Source organism: Blennius ocellaris (genome assembly GCF_963422515.1).
Source record: "Blennius ocellaris genome assembly, chromosome: 12".
NCBI lineage: Eukaryota > Metazoa > Chordata > Actinopteri > Blenniiformes > Blenniidae > Blennius > Blennius ocellaris.
This window is the reverse complement of record NC_137661.1, coordinates 27,739,793-27,755,715: the sequence shown is the minus strand read 5'-3', so window position 1 is coordinate 27,755,715 and position 15,923 is coordinate 27,739,793. Positions and strand designations below refer to the sequence as shown.

At 48.1% G+C, this 15,923-nt stretch overlaps 3 protein-coding genes across 3 annotated transcripts; 2 read left to right on the top strand and 1 right to left on the bottom strand.

The window, feature by feature from the left end:
* Positions 1-1,122: 1,122 nt before the first annotated feature.
* On the bottom strand, positions 1,123-6,427 carry ctns (cystinosin, lysosomal cystine transporter). The gene is made up of 11 exons (XM_080506617.1): positions 6,366-6,427; positions 4,574-4,681; positions 4,418-4,502; positions 4,209-4,299; positions 3,821-3,924; positions 2,919-3,056; positions 2,739-2,838; positions 2,537-2,656; positions 2,288-2,458; positions 1,465-1,582; positions 1,123-1,383 (listed from the first exon to the last, which is right to left on the bottom strand). The coding sequence occupies exons 2-11, from the start codon at positions 4,674-4,676 to the stop codon at positions 1,235-1,237; spliced, it is 1,179 nt and encodes a 392-aa protein (XP_080362743.1). The 5' UTR covers positions 4,677-4,681; positions 6,366-6,427; the 3' UTR covers positions 1,123-1,234.
* A 146-nt stretch (positions 6,428-6,573) lies between these two features.
* On the top strand, positions 6,574-8,393 carry mrpl55 (mitochondrial ribosomal protein L55). The gene is made up of 3 exons (XM_080505941.1): positions 6,574-6,801; positions 7,819-7,978; positions 8,173-8,393. Exons 1-3 carry the CDS (start codon positions 6,749-6,751, stop codon positions 8,323-8,325), a joined length of 366 nt encoding a protein of 121 aa, XP_080362067.1. The 5' UTR covers positions 6,574-6,748; the 3' UTR covers positions 8,326-8,393.
* A 1,125-nt stretch (positions 8,394-9,518) lies between these two features.
* ndufa11 (NADH:ubiquinone oxidoreductase subunit A11) lies at positions 9,519-13,867 on the top strand. The gene is made up of 4 exons (XM_080506972.1): positions 9,519-9,642; positions 11,035-11,127; positions 11,205-11,327; positions 13,701-13,867. The coding sequence occupies exons 1-4, from the start codon at positions 9,564-9,566 to the stop codon at positions 13,811-13,813; spliced, it is 408 nt and encodes a 135-aa protein (XP_080363098.1). The 5' UTR covers positions 9,519-9,563; the 3' UTR covers positions 13,814-13,867.
* The last annotated feature ends 2,056 nt before the right edge of the window (positions 13,868-15,923 follow it).

The following is a 15,923-nucleotide window of genomic DNA, read 5'->3' as shown; positions in this document are numbered from 1 at the left end:
TCAACCCTGACCCTCTGAAACCGAAATTTCTCACCGTGAACATCAGCGTCCAGCTCCTGCCGGAGCTCCGCCTCCTGTTACTGAAAGGAGCGTCTGAACACCAGGGGGCGGTGCAGCGCCACGTTTCAATAAAGCAGTTATTGGTGTTTCCTCCAGATCGTCAGGTGAGCCGGGGGAAATGATCACATTTCACATTTTGTTCTAAAAAAAAACCTTTGCTCTCACAGCGACAGTGTGTTGCAGAGTAATCCTGTATAAATACTCTTCACCACTAGAGGGCAGCACAGAACTTTGCCGGTGAAATGTAAAGTGACAGACGTCAGTGTGGTTCATCTCCACCTCCTGCTACCATCTTGTATCAAAGTACTGTGTCAGTGACAGTGATGGAGAAGTTTTTGAAAACCAGGATCTCAGCTCTTCATCCATCAGGTCCAGGTTTCACACTGACGGAGGCACTATTAAAAAAAAGTCCTTGCTTTCTGGATTTACTGGATTCCTGTTGATAAAACTGTGATGAGAAAGACTTTATATTGTTAATAGAGGCTGCAGAGTTTCACATTTTTGGGTGGTGGTGGTGTGACTCCAGAATTTTCCAAAGTAAAAAGTGTGTCTTGACTCCAAAAAGGTAGAAAAAGGAGGATGAGAACAATGGAGGGTTTATACGGCGAGGAGATATTTAGATATTATTGCTTGCAGGGTGACGATCGGCGGTCGGCTGCGTCGTAGCTCCGCCTCCTGGAACCGAACCTCCGGCTCGCTACCTCGACGGAGGGGGGGACAAAATAAACCTGCTCCGGGTTCCACAACTTGTCAGTGGAGACGCATGGAACCTGGACCTTGGTGTCCATTCCAGACCCCACAATTCTAAAGATCCCCCCTCAGTTAACCCTTTCAGGGCGCTCACAAAAAAACCCCCACTAACTTTACAGCTGTGAAAATACATTGGATTTCTTTCTTTCAAATTTCTCGTTATAAATCTGTTAATCAACCTCAGTCCTGATCCAAATGATCAAATATTTAAAAAAAAATGTTAATTAACCATTTAAACGCCAACTTAGAAGATGACAGCAGCCACTAACCCCCCCCCCCCAAAAAAAATCATGGTCTCCAGTCAAAAATAAGTAAAGTTACGAAAAGTAAAGATTTTATTCAATTAAGTTTGTGATTTGAAAGGTGGTCCAGTGGTCTGGTCTGGTCCGGTGGTCCGGTCTGGTCCGGTGGTCCGGTGGTCCCGTCAGTCCTCAGACGAGGTCACGGCCTCGTACCCCGGCGGGGGGGGTCGAAACAGACAAAAGTGCTGAGTCATGAAGAGAACGTCGAACAGGATGGAGAAAAGACCGAGTCCAAACTTTGTGGGGTCTCCGAAGACCAGCAGCCACTCGTCTGAGGACGAACAAACAAACAAACAAACGTTAAGAAACATTGATATAGTCGATTTATTTGTCACTTTCCCTGGTTGTTTACCGTTGTTGTACGACTGCAGGATCATCTGTGCGACGCTCAGCGTTCCTCCGGTGAAATCCAGAAGAACGTTCCCGATGCTCCACCCCTCCGTACTCCGCCTGCGGTGGTTCATGACGGCCTGGCACACACACACACACACACACACACACACACACACACACACACACACACACACACTTTTAGCAGCGATAGCAATCTTGGCTCATTTTTAAAAAAGGACTAAAAACACTCTTGACTTATTACTGTTATTAAAGTTTTATATATTTCTGTATTGATTTTTATTGCTGATATTCGAAGTTTTTTATATTGTTGCTTTAGCTATTTTTGTTTTCAGCACTTTGAGTTTTACTAATGTAACGTGCAATGCAAATAAAATGCATTGTTATTATTCAATGTTAACATGAGCATTAGCAGGGTTAGCGTAAGCCTGAGCATTAGCATGGTTAGCCTGAGCATTAGCATGGTTAGCCTGAGCGTAAGCCTGAGCATTAGCATGGTAGGCCTGAGCATTAGCATGGTTAGCCTGAGAAAAAGCCTGACCATTAGCATGGTTAGCCTGAGCATAAGCATTAGCATGGCTAGCCTGAGCATTGGCATGGTTAGCCTGAGCATTAGCATGGTTAGCCTGAGCGTAAGCCTGAGCATTAGCATGGTAGGCCTGAGCATTAGCATGGTTAGCCTGAGAAAAAGCCTGACCATTAGCATGGTTAGCCTGAGCATAAGCATTAGCATGGCTAGCCTGAGCATTAGCATGGTTAGCCTGAGCATTGGCATGGTTAGCCTGAGCATTAGCATGAGCGTTAGCCTCGCAGCTTCAGTTTACCTGCGGCACGTATTTGACGAGTGTGACAGCGAGCTTGATGTAGGAGAAGTAGTAGAGGTAGTCCAGCCAGCTAATCCGCCCGGCGACAGCCAGCGACAGACTGACCAGCACGAACAGCCAGCCAATCACCAGCAGGACGCCGCCGGTCCGCGAGACCCTCTGGCCCCCCCGCTGGAAGGAAAGTTCACACGTCAACGGTGGAGCCAACGTTAAGCGGCTAGCCTAGCGGCTAGCTAGCCGGCCACCCACCTCGTAGGCGGCGGCCTGGAGAACGTAGACGAGGCAGAGCAGCAGCGCGTGGAGGCTGAAGAACACGTCGTTGGCGCTGACCGGATTGATCCCGTTGGGATTCCTCTCCAGGAACTCCTCCTGCACAAAACAGTTAGCGCGCGAGCATGCCAACAAACAGCCCGGCACAGCTAGCGTGCTAAGCTAACAGAGGCAGCGCTACCTGGATGCTGGGGATCCAGAACAGGCCCACGTTGAAGACGCTGTAGGCCAGGAACCCGGTCAGGTTGAGAGCCAGGAAGTCAAAGTTTAGGCCAATGACGCTAGTGGACGGAATTAAAATCAGACAATTGGGTTTTTTTTTTTTTTTTAATACCCAAGTGTCCCAGAGGGGGCGAGATACCTCTTCCGGGTCCAGTTGGTCCAGACCTGTGGATAGAAAGACACGGACCAGGCCAGGAAGTAGATCCAGCCGATCACCTCACTGAGGACCGACAGCAGGCTGCTGCGGACCACCAGGAACCGGATCCTCACCCCGGAACTGGGAACAGGGGCAGAAATAGAGAACTGGTCCAACAACAGGACCTACAACTAGTCCAACAACAGGACCTACAACCGGACCTACAACCGGTCCAACAACAGGACCTACAACTGGTCCAACAACAGGACCTACAACAGGACCTACAACTGGTCCAACAACTGGACCTACAACTGGTCCAACAACCGGTCCAACAACCGGTCCAACAACCGGACCTACAACTGGTCCAACAACCGGTCCAACAACCGGTCCAACAACTGGACCTACAACTGGTCCAACAACTGGTCCAACAACCGGTCCAACAACTGGACCTACAACTGGACCTACAACTGGTCCAACAACCGGTCCAACAACCGGTCCAACAACTGGACCTACCACTGGTCTCTTGTGGTTCATCACAGTTTGGTTAAAGATCCTGAACCAAAATAAAACCTTGAGCCACTTTCAGACCCAAGACGTCCAAAACCAATAATCATGTTTCCACAAGGAAACAGGTTTCCATGACGACTCCTTTAAACTCATGACGTCAATCAGTTTCTGCCGTTCAGCCTCCTGCAGACTTTTATTTATTTATTTATTTTTACATTTTGAAGCTTCTAGTTAGAACTTCTGAACTTCTGAACATCGAACAGAACAAATAATCATTCTTGGTCGTAAGAGTTTCATCAGGTGTGTGTGTGTGTGTGTGTGTGTGTGTGTGTGTGTGTGTGTGTGTGTGTGTGTGTGTGTGTGTGTGTGTGTGTGTGTCTCCCAGGTTGACCTCTGACCTGTGCAGGTGACTGTCGTTACTCTGCAGGTGAGCCGTCACCTGACCGGCTCGACGCGCCGACACGTTAAAAACCACCGACGTCTGATTCTCCGGAAAAAACACCTGGAGGAGGAAAAAACCAACGTCCGACTTGTTTCTTTGATCTTTTCTTTGAACTTTACAACCTTTTTTCTTCGCACTTTGTCTTTTTCAAATAAAAAATTAGGCCGTTTTTTTCCCCCTTTGTTTGTTTGTTTGACCCATTGTGTGACTTTTCATTGTTTTCTATAGTTACAATCGGGACTTTAATTGAAAGCAATGTCACTTTTTCTGTGAATATTTGACCTTTTGTCCCCCCCCCCCCCAAATTCCGTGACTTCAAAGTAAAAGCGCAGCTCGCTGGTCACCTGCTCCGGCAGGTCGATGACGGCGGTCCAGTTCTCCCCGGAGTGGAACGTCACGTTCACGTAGACCTCCGCCGGCTCCTCCAGGGCCGAGCTGAGAACCCAGACCAGGACCGGGGCGGGGGGAGGGGGGGGTGGAGGGGGGAGGGGGGGTCAAGAAGCAGAAAGGAATCGCAGCCGGAAGGCGAGGCCAGTAGTTTTACTCTGATTACCTGGAGCGGAGCGCCACTCCCGCCTGAGCGTTTTCCTCCAGAGTGACGACTTGAGGCGCGAACAGAGACGCGTCCGACGGTCCGGCTGGAAACATGGACGCAGATTAGAAAGTGTCTCCACCACGCTGCTAGCTAAACGCTGCAGTGAGGACTTACCGGTGCAGCTGCAGAGCGACGCCGCCGCCGCCAGCAGCAGCAGCAGCAGCAGCGGCGGCGGCGGCGGCGGCGACTCGCCGGCCGACCGTCCCGCCACTGACATTCCTGCTGAAACACATCAAACCACTGAGGAGGTTTATATATTTTAATTCAGCTTCAGCAACACAATGATTCAACCTGCTGCTCTGAGGAACGTCACAGGAAATCACTTTTTAACTCTTCGACCTCCGTCAGAACCTCCATCACCACCTGGACTAAACTACATCGATACTTATATTAGATCATATATTTCATATGGCATATTGCATGTACATATATTTATTTATTTGTTCATGTTATTTCATGCCATTTCACAATATATACATATATACACATGTACACACACACACATATATATATATATACACACATATATACACATATACATACATACACATAATAATTTGTCATCCATACATGAACAAAAAGGAACACAGAGAAGATTAATCTTGTGTTTTCTGTTCCTATTAGCACTTTTCAACAAAATCAAATCAAACATATATTTATACATGTGCAAGTATACTATTACCATTGGTATTATTATTATTACTGATATATATTGTTGTTGTTATATAATTGCTACCATTATTAGTAGTACTATACACAAGTATTATACACTATTACACACTGTTATTATCTGTATTATTGTTATTATTATTATATAATGCCTACTTCTAATGGCTCTGCCACTGCACCTTACTATTTATTAATCTTGCTTTTATCTCCTGCTGATTTCTAAGTGCCCATGTTCTGTTCTGTGTTTTACTTTGTCTTATACACACATATTTTTATTTTTTACTTTTACTTCTATTCTATTGCATTTTATAATATTCGTATGTACCAGATTGCTGCAACAAAACAATTTCCCTTCGGGGATGAATAAAGTAATTATCTATCTATGTATCTATCTATCTATATCTAATTCCTTAACTTTATCATTTCTGCACCTTTTTATCTCGAGCTGTTGTAAGTTTGCGTTTCCCCCTGGGAGGAATAAAGCTCTACTCTATTCTAAGTCAGTAGCTACCGTGGAAAAAAAGCTGCATATTTAGTGTGGGGGAATTATTAGTGAAGTTGAAAAGAGTTAATCAAATGAATAAAAGAACATTCATAAGTACATTTTAAAGGTGGAGGAAAGTCAAAATTTTTTTAAAGGTGAACAAACAGTTAAATATTTACACTGCGTCCCAAGCTATTATGCAAATGATAATTTTCTTAAATAAACATTCGACGCAAACGACTGTCAGCAGAATTTAAACCAACTGTTAAGATTATTTTAAAAAACTGATATTTCGCTGCGTTTGGCTTCATTTACACATAAACCAGCTGCGTCTCTCCACAAACGAGGATTAATTAATTAATGATTAAACGAACATTCATGAATTTAATTGGAAAAAACAACAACTTGAAACTTTATAACAAACAATTTGCACAAGCGCAGACCGGAAGTTAAAAAAAAATATCACGTGAGCGCTGGTGATCCAAACTTTAATAATTTTAGAGTCTTACTTTGAGAATTCGCTCCCCCGAAAATCGAAAAACACAGTTTCAGAAGAAGGTTCGGAATTTTAAAAACATTAAACTGCTTTAAAAACGAATGACTGTCTATTTACTTTTGTGTTTAAATCTGCACAGACGTCCAAAGTGACGTCACGAGTTTGACTATTGACGAGAAATTAATTTACGGTCGAAGCGTGACATTATGATCCGTAATCACCCATAAAAAAACGTTAATTTAAAGCTTTTTTTTTACCTTATTTTCTTCAGACCTCAGCGCTCCGGCTGTATGTTTACTTCCGCAGTGTCGTGTTCGTCTGCTCTTAATGACTTCCGGTTTAAAATACTGACCCGGAAGCATCGATTCCGCTCGTTAAAGCGGGAAGAAAACAAAACGATAGAACAAAAAAAATCATTTTTAAAGTCCTTTAAAATATACATATTTAAGGTCTCATATTTAAAGTTTACGTTTCGTCCTGATGTACCTCAATTAAAGATGTTGACTGAGCGGAACCTTTGACATCGTGCCTGCGTTTCCACTCGGCGGACTCAGCAGCGACCTTGTGGAGAAATGTGGAGCGTTTTCGCGATTTCAACGTTACTTTGTCCCTTTTTCGACTCGAATTGCGTTTGAATCTGATGGTCAACATGTCTGTAGTGGCGGCGTGTGTTCGTTCCGTCCTGGTATCCAGGTGAGGGTCCGGAAAACGGGCTTTTAAAGCAGTCGGAGCAGGAGGGTTCTGACTAGTAGTAACTATTGACTAGTCTCTCAACTGGTAAACTAGTCAATAGTGACGAGTTGCTCTCTGTCTCGTTACTATACAGTAACTAGTTACTCTCCGTCTAGTTTAGAGTGATATGTTATTATTAACCAACGAGTTGCTCTACACTAACCAGTTATTCTACACTAACTACTGACTAGTCCATCTATTGAATTACTACTAATTAGTTACTCTCTGCTGTCTTTTAACGATATACTAACTGGTTACTCTCTAGTTACTATATATAACTACCAGTGATGCACAGTGTGGTTCCTACTAGGTGAGGTTCCCAGTAGGTGAGGTTCCTACCCGGTGAGGTTCCCACTAGGTGAGGTTCCTACCCGGTGAGGTTCCCACTAGGCGAGGTTCCTACCTGGTAAGGTTCCCACAAGGAGAGGTTCCTACCCGGTGAGGTTCCCACTAGGCGAGGTTCCTACCTGGTAAGGTTCCCACAAGGAGAGGTTCCTACCCGGTGAGGTTCCCACTAGGTGAGGTTCCCACTAGGTGAGGTTCCTACTAGGTGAGGTTCCCACAAGGAGAGGTTCCTACCCGGTGAGGTTCCCACAAGGAGAGGTTCCTACTAGGTGAGGTTCCTACCCGGCGAGGTTCCTACTAGGTGAGGTTCCTACCCGGTGAGGTTCCCACAAGGAGAGGTTCCTACCCGGTGAGGTTCCCACAAGGAGAGGTTCCTACCCGGTGAGGTTCCTACCTAGTAAGGTTCCCACTAGGAGAGGTTCCTACCTAGTAAGGTTCCCACTAGGCGAGGTTCCTACTAGGTGAGGTTCCTACTAAGTGAGGTTCCCACTAGGTGAGGTTCCTACCTAGTAAGGTTCCCACTAGGTGAGGCACTGGGTCCTGGGCACTGATTGGACCAGGTGTTACAGTTTGTATGTTTAAGGTGGACTAAAGTCTGATATTTAAGGTGGAATGTGTCTGTTGTCCCTGCAGCCGTCTCTGCGTCCTGATCCCTGCGAGGACGAACTCCAACCGTTCGTCTGTCGCTTGCTGTGGACGTCCACGGTACCAGCGTCTGTACCCCACCGTCCTGGTTCACCCAGACGGTTCCACGGTCCGCATCCGGCACCTGGAACCCCGGAGGATCCTCACGGTGAGTCCTGGATCCTGGCAGGTCCCGCTAACTGGTCCCGCTAACATGCACCGTTGAGAAGGTCCAGCTAACAAGTCCCGCTAACAGGTTCAGCTAACAGGTCCAGCTAACAGGTCCAGCTAACAGGTCTCGCTAACAGGCCCTGCTAACAGATCAAGCTATCAGGCCCCGCTAACCGTCAGTGTTTACGACAGATCCCGGTGGACCCGGCGTCGCTGTCGGACGAAGAGCGCCGCGCCCGTCAGAAGAAGAAGAGGGACGTGATGAAGACGAGGACGGAGACCGTCGGGGCCTACGAGGACGACTTCCAGGCGGACAACTACCGCCACATGTGGAGGAGGAAATGAGCAGGAGGAGCTCGCGCAAAACACTTTCAGTAAAATAAACCGTGTCATTAAAATCAAAAATCGAAAAACTTTTTCCTCCTTTATAAAGAACACAATGCTAACGTGCTAACGCACCACACCTGGAGATCTTGATCGGCCTCACCTGTGAGGTGGGACGGACCATCTGGACAGGAGAGGCGCTCTCTTACACACATTTAGACAGATTTGTCAACAGTATTTGAGAGAAATAGATAGGCGCTCTCTTACACACATTTAGACAGATTTGTCAACAGTATTTGAGAGAAATAGATATTTTGTGTTCATAGAAAACGACTTCAGCTCGTAAAAAAAAAAAAAAAATGGGAGCAAAAACAAAAGGGCTGCGTTTACGTTCAGTGAAAAACCTGCGAGAGTGAGAGAAAAGAGACAAACTCCAGTATCGAGAGCAATAATAGTCACAACAATCAAGATTCTTGCTCAAGGGCAGGGGGTGAAGTCGGCTCGCAGCTCGTTCATCGATCTGCCAAGTTCTTCCCTCTGCTGCCCGCTTTTATTCCAACGTTGAAGTAGGAGGTCACTTTCTTTTTCCACGATACAACAAAGCAGGTTAACACTGGTGTGTGAGTGTGTGTATAAGTACATTTCTATATGAGCTGAGAAGGTAGGACTTCCCTAAGATAAGATGTTCCTCAGAGACCTTGAAGACGTCTCAGAGCGGCGCCGTTAAAATATCTTCTATAAGTACAAGGTACAACGACCCGTGGCCCGACAGGCGTAAAGCAGCGAACAACACAAACGTGTATGAATCAACGATAACTTGCAAAATGTTAATTCCCATTATAAAACCAAGTATAAAGTGCACATTTACTTATCAGTTTATATTTTTCTTCAGTACTTATTGAAAGGTACGTTTATGAAGACGTCTTTAGGATGATCATAATGCATTAAAAGTTCACACAACACCTTCAAAACACTTTTAAGTTGAAAACCACCTTAATTATTATTATGGAACAACTCAAGACCACCCGCGGTTTCTACCATGTTTTATTTGCTCTGTAATCTAATCTGGTCCCTCCAAGGCTCCTGGGCCGGAAGTTACCAAATTGTCTACTTTCTGGGAATCACAATTGTTTTTTTTGTTGTTGTTTTTTTCAACTCACAGACCGGAAAAGAAGCTTTTATTTTGTAGAGGGGATCTCCGGTCCGTAGAGCAGTTCTCGCGAGAGTTTGTGTGTCGGTGTCCTTCAACCACTGCCATCATGGGGTACTGGGACCTGCCAGAGGGTACCGACTGCGTGCAGAAGACCTGGATTACCACCAAACTGGCCACCGCTCTGGGTACGGAACCGGGTTCACACCCGGACTGGAGGCAGAGGACGTCGGCCCGGTGTTTCGGTTCGACTGGCGTCCCTGTCAGTTAAACTTCCTTCTGCGTCCGTCGATGCGGCTCGTAACAGAGGATCCTGAAAACCCGGAGCGAACTCCCTTTAATCGCATTCACAACAAAGTTTTAAAGATCCGTACTTTTCTCTGAGTCTTATTTTAACTCGTTTGACGGCCATTAGAGGCCGTCGGTCACCAGTTGACACGGAGACCAAGTCAATCCAAACACCGGGTCGATGCTAAGACTTTAGCTTCCACTCGTTTCTTTATCTTTCTCCTGCGACGTTTCAATGATCACCCAATTCGAAAGGACTTCACTTTCTTTCTTTTGTGGCTTTATAACGTTCGGATGATTTTAACCAGCAGGTTTATTTTAAACCCAATTATAACACTGCGGTCCTAGCCCTGTTGTTAGCCGCAAGCTAACATCTTGTTTACATCGGAATAATAGTGATTTGTTTTACTGAAACAACCCGTTTTAAAGTGGCGTTTTTCACTCCTCTTTCACACTGCGACGGAACGAAGCTTCAAACACGCAAAGAAAGGCTCGCGGTTCAAAAGCTATGCGGCTAATGTGGCTACAAACAACCGGAAGTCTCCAATGACGCGGACACCGGAATATCTGACACACCGGAAGTGGTTTAAAAACATGAGAATGTGTTGTTTTTATTGTTTCTAATCGGGGAAGCTGTAACTTTTGTTGACGTTTTGAATGTAAAATTATTTGTTTGAGTGGTTTTGAAAATCTCCAAATGTTATTCGAATAGATAGATAATTACTTTATTCATCCCCGAAGGGAAATTGTCTTGTTGCAGCAATCTGGTACATACGAATATTATAAAATACAATAGAATGTGTATAGTGTATAGTGCTACTAATAGTGGTAGCAATAACATAACAATAACAATATATCAGTAATAATAATAATACCAATGGTAATAGTGTACTTGCACATGTATAAATATATGTATATGTACATGCAATATGCCGTATGAAATATATGATATAATATAAGTATCAATGTAATTTAGTCCAGGTGATGATTGAGGCTGTGACGGAGGTCGAAGAGTTAAAAAGTCTGATTTCCTGTAACGTTCCGTAGAGCAACAGGTTCAATCAGTCTGTTGCTGAAGCTGGTCTCCAGCTGGTCCAGTGTCTTGTGGAGGGGGGGAGGAGGGGGGGGGGGGGGGGGGTTGTTTTGCCAGCATCCTGTCCTCCACCACCTCCTCCAGGGTGACCAGCTTGGAGCCGACAACAGACTCGGCCTTCCTGATCACTTTGTTCAGAACAGTATTGAAAAGCAGTCGCTGGCTACGACGCTAACGCTAGCGTCTCTTCCTGTTTCAGGTTTGGTGGGCTCAGCTTATCACATCGTGGCGTTCCAGCCCGAGTCCGCGTTGGCGGCGGCGCAGCGCGCCGGTACTGCCACCGTCACCATGGGTGAGTAGCGCCGCCTGCTGGCCGTCTCGTCCACACGGTTCCCGGGGTTAACGGGGGGATTGTCTTTGACCCGACAGCCGCGCTGGGCGCCGTGTTCGGCATGACCACGTGTCTCAGCGCGCAGGCCCGTGACGCTCCGGACGACCCCATCAACTACTTCATCGGAGGGTGTTCCTCAGGGATCCTGCTGGGGGCTCGCAGTGAGTAGCTGGGCAGGGAGCCGGGATGCTAGCTGGGATTAGCTGAGAGCCACAGGAGAGAAACTCCGCCCACATCTATGAGGAAGAGGAGGAAGTACTTCCTATCGTGGCGCCATGTGCCAGAGCAGAGCTGCCTGGTTGTGGGAGGAGTCAAAAGGGGGGGGGGAGCCTACCTTGATTGTGATTGGCTGAACCCCCGATGACACTATATAGGGTTTGATTTCTGATTGGCTGCTTGGAGCAACACACTTTTAGAGAGAGAGAGAGAGAGAGAGAGAGAGAGAGAGAGAGAGAGAGAGAGAGAGAGAGAGAGAGAGAGAGAGAGAGAGAGAGAGAGAGAGAGAGAGAGAGAGAGAGAGAGAGAGAGAGAGAGAGAGAGAGAGAGAGAGAGAGAGAGAGAGAGAGAGAGCGAGAGAGAGAGCGCGAGAGAGCGAGCGAGCGCGAGAGAGAGCGCGAGCGAGAGAGCGAGAGAGAGAGAGCGAGAGAGAGAGAGCGAGCGCTGAGCGCGAGCGAGCGAGAGAGAGAGCGAGCGAGAGAGAGAGCGAGCGCTGAGCGCGAGCGAGCGAGAGAGAGAGCGAGCGCTGAGCGCGAGCGAGCGCGAGAGAGAGCGAGCGCGAGCGAGCGAGCGCGAGAGAGAGAGAGCGCGAGAGAGAGCGCGAGAGAGAGAGAGCGCGAGCGCGAGAGAGCGCGAGCGCGAGAGAGAGAGAGCGCGAGCGCGAGAGAGCGCGAGAGAGCGCGAGCGCGAGAGAGCGCGAGAGAGCGCGAGAGAGCGCGAGCGCGAGAGAGCGCGAGAGAGAGAGAGCGAGAGCGCGAGCGCGAGAGAGAGAGAGAGAGCGAGCGAGAGCGCGAGAGAGAGAGAGAGAGCGAGCGAGAGCGAGAGAGAGAGCGCGAGCGAGCGAGAGCGCGAGAGAGAGAGAGAGAGAGAGAGAGAGAGAGAGAGAGCGCGAGAGCGCGAGCGAGAGAGAGAGAGCGCGAGCGAGAGAGAGAGAGAGAGAGCGAGCGAGCGCGAGAGAGCGAGCGAGCGCGAGAGAGAGCGCGAGCGAGCGAGCGAGCGCGAGAGAGCGCGCGAGCGCGAGAGAGAGCGCGAGCGAGCGCGAGAGAGCGCGAGAGAGAGCGCGAGCGAGCGCGAGAGAGCGCGAGAGAGAGCGCGAGCGAGCGAGCGAGCGCGAGAGAGAGCGCGAGCGAGCGAGCGCGAGCGAGAGCGCGAGAGAGCGAGCGAGAGAGAGAGCGAGAGAGCGAGCGAGAGAGAGAGCGAGAGAGCGAGCGCGAGCGCGAGCGAGCGCGAGCGCGAGCGCGAGCGAGCGAGAGCGAGCGAGAGAGAGAGAGAGACGAGAGCGAGCGCGAGCGAGCGAAGAGATGCGAGCGAGCGCGAGAGAGAGAGCGAGCGCGAGCGAGCGAGCGCGAGAGAGAGAGAGAGCGCGAGCGAGCGAGCGCGAGAGAGAGAGCGAGCGCGAGGCGAGCGAGCGCGAGAGAGAGAGCGAGCGCGAGAGAGAGCGAGCGAGCGCGAGAGAGAGAGCGAGCGCGAGAGAGAGCGAGCGCGAGAGAGAGCGAGCGCGAGAGAGAGAGCGAGCGCGAGCGAAGCGAGCGCGAGAGAGAGAGAGCGCGAGAGAGAGCGCGAGAGAGAGAGAGCGCGAGCGCGAGAGAGCGCGAGCGCGAGAGAGCGCGAGAGAGAGAGAGCGCGAGCGAGAGAGAGCGCGAGCGCGAGAGAGAGAGAGCGCGAGCGCGAGAGAGCGCGAGAGAGAGAGAGCGAGAGCGCGAGCGCGAGAGAGAGAGAGCGCGAGCGAGCGAGAGCGCGAGAGAGAGAGAGAGAGCGAGCGAGAGCGCGAGAGAGAGAGAGAGAGCGAGCGAGAGCGAGAGAGAGAGCGCGAGCGAGCGAGAGCGCGAGAGAGAGAGAGAGAGCGCGAGCGAGCGAGAGAGAGCGCTACACTTGTGCAGATTTTGCAGAATATGACTCCTTTTAAAAAAAGTGGAGCTCGTTTCTGGATCGTTGCGTCGTGGAACACTAAGGAAGTGAACCAGAAGGCAGTGTAGATACCATCCTGTATCACCCACAGCCTGAAAAATGCCAATAATCCGGTCCAGACCAAGTATTTCGGTCGTTTCAGTGTCGCTCAGCGTGAAAAGTTCCAGGCAAACCAGTCCGTCGTCCTCGTCAAGGTGTGTTAGCGGGTAAATGTGTGTGAAACGGCGACGTGTCGCTCTGACCGGCTCCACTCAGGTCCGACTGCATTGAGTAAAATAGCTAATGCAATAAAAACCAAACGTGTTGCGTTAGCTTGAAATGCTAAAAAGGGCACAGCGGCTAATTGGCGCAGTCGCGTTGACCTGTTGAAACAAAGCTCACGCTCGTTGTTGTGTTGTTGTGTTTCTCAGCCCACAGCATCGCCACCGGGACGTCGGCCTGCCTCGGCTTGGGAACGCTGGCCTTCTTCACCAAAGTGGGAAAGATGGAGGGCTGGAACATCAGCTCGCCGCCGAGGCTTTGACGTGTTGTGTAAAGTATTTAAAGTGTAATAAAAGCTCTCTACATTGTAACAAAACCTGCCTGGAGTGTGTCTGCCTGCATTACACACCGTCTAAGCCGCCGTATTGTGTTTTCGAGGCTTTATGTGTCAGGGGCGTTAAACTGGTTTCAGTTGAGGAGCCACGTCCGCCTGATCTGACCTCTGACCTCTGGAGGCCGACAAGTCAAACATCACAGGTTAAACTGCAGATATGGACAAATGTCAAAGTCTTTCCTTCTTTTGATGCTTTTGCAACTGCAAGAATTTGCCAGACTATTCTGAAATATACATATTAAAGGAAATCAGATATTATATTTGAAAAAAAAAAAAACACAATATCTGTATCTGGATATCATAATTTTTATTCAGGATTAAAACAATTTGCCATCTGTGAAATTTTTTTTAGTTTACATGTCTAAAGTATCACTTCACATAAATTGGACACCTTTATTGTGAAAGGCGTTGCGTCATGTGACCTCCACAGAGGCATTAATAAATTCTGACCGACGGCGGTTTTCAATGTCATTTTTGCCAATCGAGTGTTTTTAGATCAGCCTCTTGTCAGTTTTCATTTTTATACTTAAAAAAAAAAAAAAAAAAACATCACATGGTGGGCCGGATTAGATCCTGTGGCGGGCCGGTTCTGGCCCCCGTGCCGGTTCTGGTCCCCGGGCCTCATGTTGGACACCCCTGGTTTATGTTCAGACTGGCCTGATGTGCAGTTCTGTCGTTTCCCCACCAGGTGGCGCTCGGTCAGTGTAGAGAGGAAAGGAAAGCTGCTGTTTGGTGAAGCCAGGTGTGACGTGGAGTAAACGGTCATGATGGCGACATAGGTGGGGGGGGGGGGACCCCCCCCAGGATAGCCAAAGTACCCCCATAACACCCCCAAGAAATGTGATTTCTTTTTATATTTGAATTATTCTATATTATTTCGATTTTTTTAGGTGTGATTATCATTTGTTGTCTGGTTAATTCATAAATACACAAATATGTGAGGTTCATTGACCTGCAGCAGCTACCGTACCCTACCGTACCCTACCAGACCGTACCCTACCCTGACCTGCCGAGATGTGCGTCGAGCGCGACAGCTCTTAATGATCAATCAATGATCCCAGAACCAGAACCACCTACGGATTCCAGCTGGACTTTAGGTCCATATAGCGCCACCATCAGGCCATTTAAACTTGTGTGTGTACATATATGAGGCCTGCAGTACTCCTGGATCTTGTGTCATAATTTAAAATGGTTTCGTTTGAATGGGTCACGAACATGTTTTAAACGAACGTCTGATCATTTTCACGAGAAAGAGCTTGAACTGGGAGTCTTTCATGTTTCTTTATTCATTCAACAACCTTTATCAGAAGAAGAAGTGTTGCGCAACAGTGTTCTCATAAGCTGCAGGTAGCGATACCAGTGAGAGGGACGGAGAACAGCAATTCAAACAATACCACTGAGAATTAATGCACGTACCATTTCCTGAGAGTTAATAGTGTTGTCTTCCAGTCTCTCGGATTTCAAAGCAAGTCAGACACGTACTTGCAGATATACATGCAAACACACGATTCTCTTCCCATTGGAGCCCACACAATTCATATTTTTCAAAGAGAGCAGATGACAGAATGTTTTTCGTCGGAAAGGTCTGGTTTTATGGAATTCTCCCCCACATGTGTCACATCGTCTTGTTTGGCAGGTTCTTGTCGCGCCTCCGATCTGCTCGTTGTGTTGACAAGTCGCCACTTGTTCGAGGCGTCCCATCAGGCTTTTTTCATTTTCCCATGTATTTCAATGAGAGCTGACGGGGACGGGCAGGCGCGATTCAGCGGCCGGAGTTTTGATGGCGAATACATCCAAAGGGTTTGAGTAATTAAAAAGTTGTCCACAACTTTTCATCAGAAGTGTCTCCTCTGTCATTTGGTTGTGTTTTGAAGCCAATATGATATTCGACCTCAGAGGAGATAGCAGCAATTTGGCTGCTAGGCAAGGCAACTTTCTGTTGGATTGAGGCCAGGGGTGTCAGCTGAGAATTTTAGGACTTGATGAGAGTTTTTGAGGATGTTTAAAAGGTCAAATTTGGGTTCATTTACACAGAAAG

Excerpts from the sequence above, each read along its gene's own strand:
- ctns (XM_080506617.1), bottom strand. The coding sequence starts at position 4,676 with ATGTCAGTGGCGGGACGGTCGGCCGGCGAGTCGCCGCCGCCGCCGCCG. Across the intron at positions 3,057-3,820 it reads AACGACAGTCACCTGCACAG|TTCCGGGGTGAGGATCCGGT; the intron begins GTCAGAGGTCAA and ends CCCTGTTCCCAG. Across the intron at positions 1,583-2,287 it reads TCGTCAAATACGTGCCGCAG|GCCGTCATGAACCACCGCAG; the intron begins GTAAACTGAAGC and ends TGTGTGTGCCAG.
- ndufa11 (XM_080506972.1), top strand. The coding sequence starts at position 9,564 with ATGGGGTACTGGGACCTGCCAGAGGGTACCGACTGCGTGCAGAAGACC. Across the intron at positions 9,643-11,034 it reads CAAACTGGCCACCGCTCTGG|GTTTGGTGGGCTCAGCTTAT; the intron begins GTACGGAACCGG and ends TTCCTGTTTCAG. Across the intron at positions 11,328-13,700 it reads GATCCTGCTGGGGGCTCGCA|CCCACAGCATCGCCACCGGG; the intron begins GTGAGTAGCTGG and ends TGTGTTTCTCAG.
- mrpl55 (XM_080505941.1), top strand. The coding sequence starts at position 6,749 with ATGGTCAACATGTCTGTAGTGGCGGCGTGTGTTCGTTCCGTCCTGGTA. Across the intron at positions 6,802-7,818 it reads CGTTCCGTCCTGGTATCCAG|CCGTCTCTGCGTCCTGATCC; the intron begins GTGAGGGTCCGG and ends TTGTCCCTGCAG. Across the intron at positions 7,979-8,172 it reads AACCCCGGAGGATCCTCACG|ATCCCGGTGGACCCGGCGTC; the intron begins GTGAGTCCTGGA and ends TGTTTACGACAG.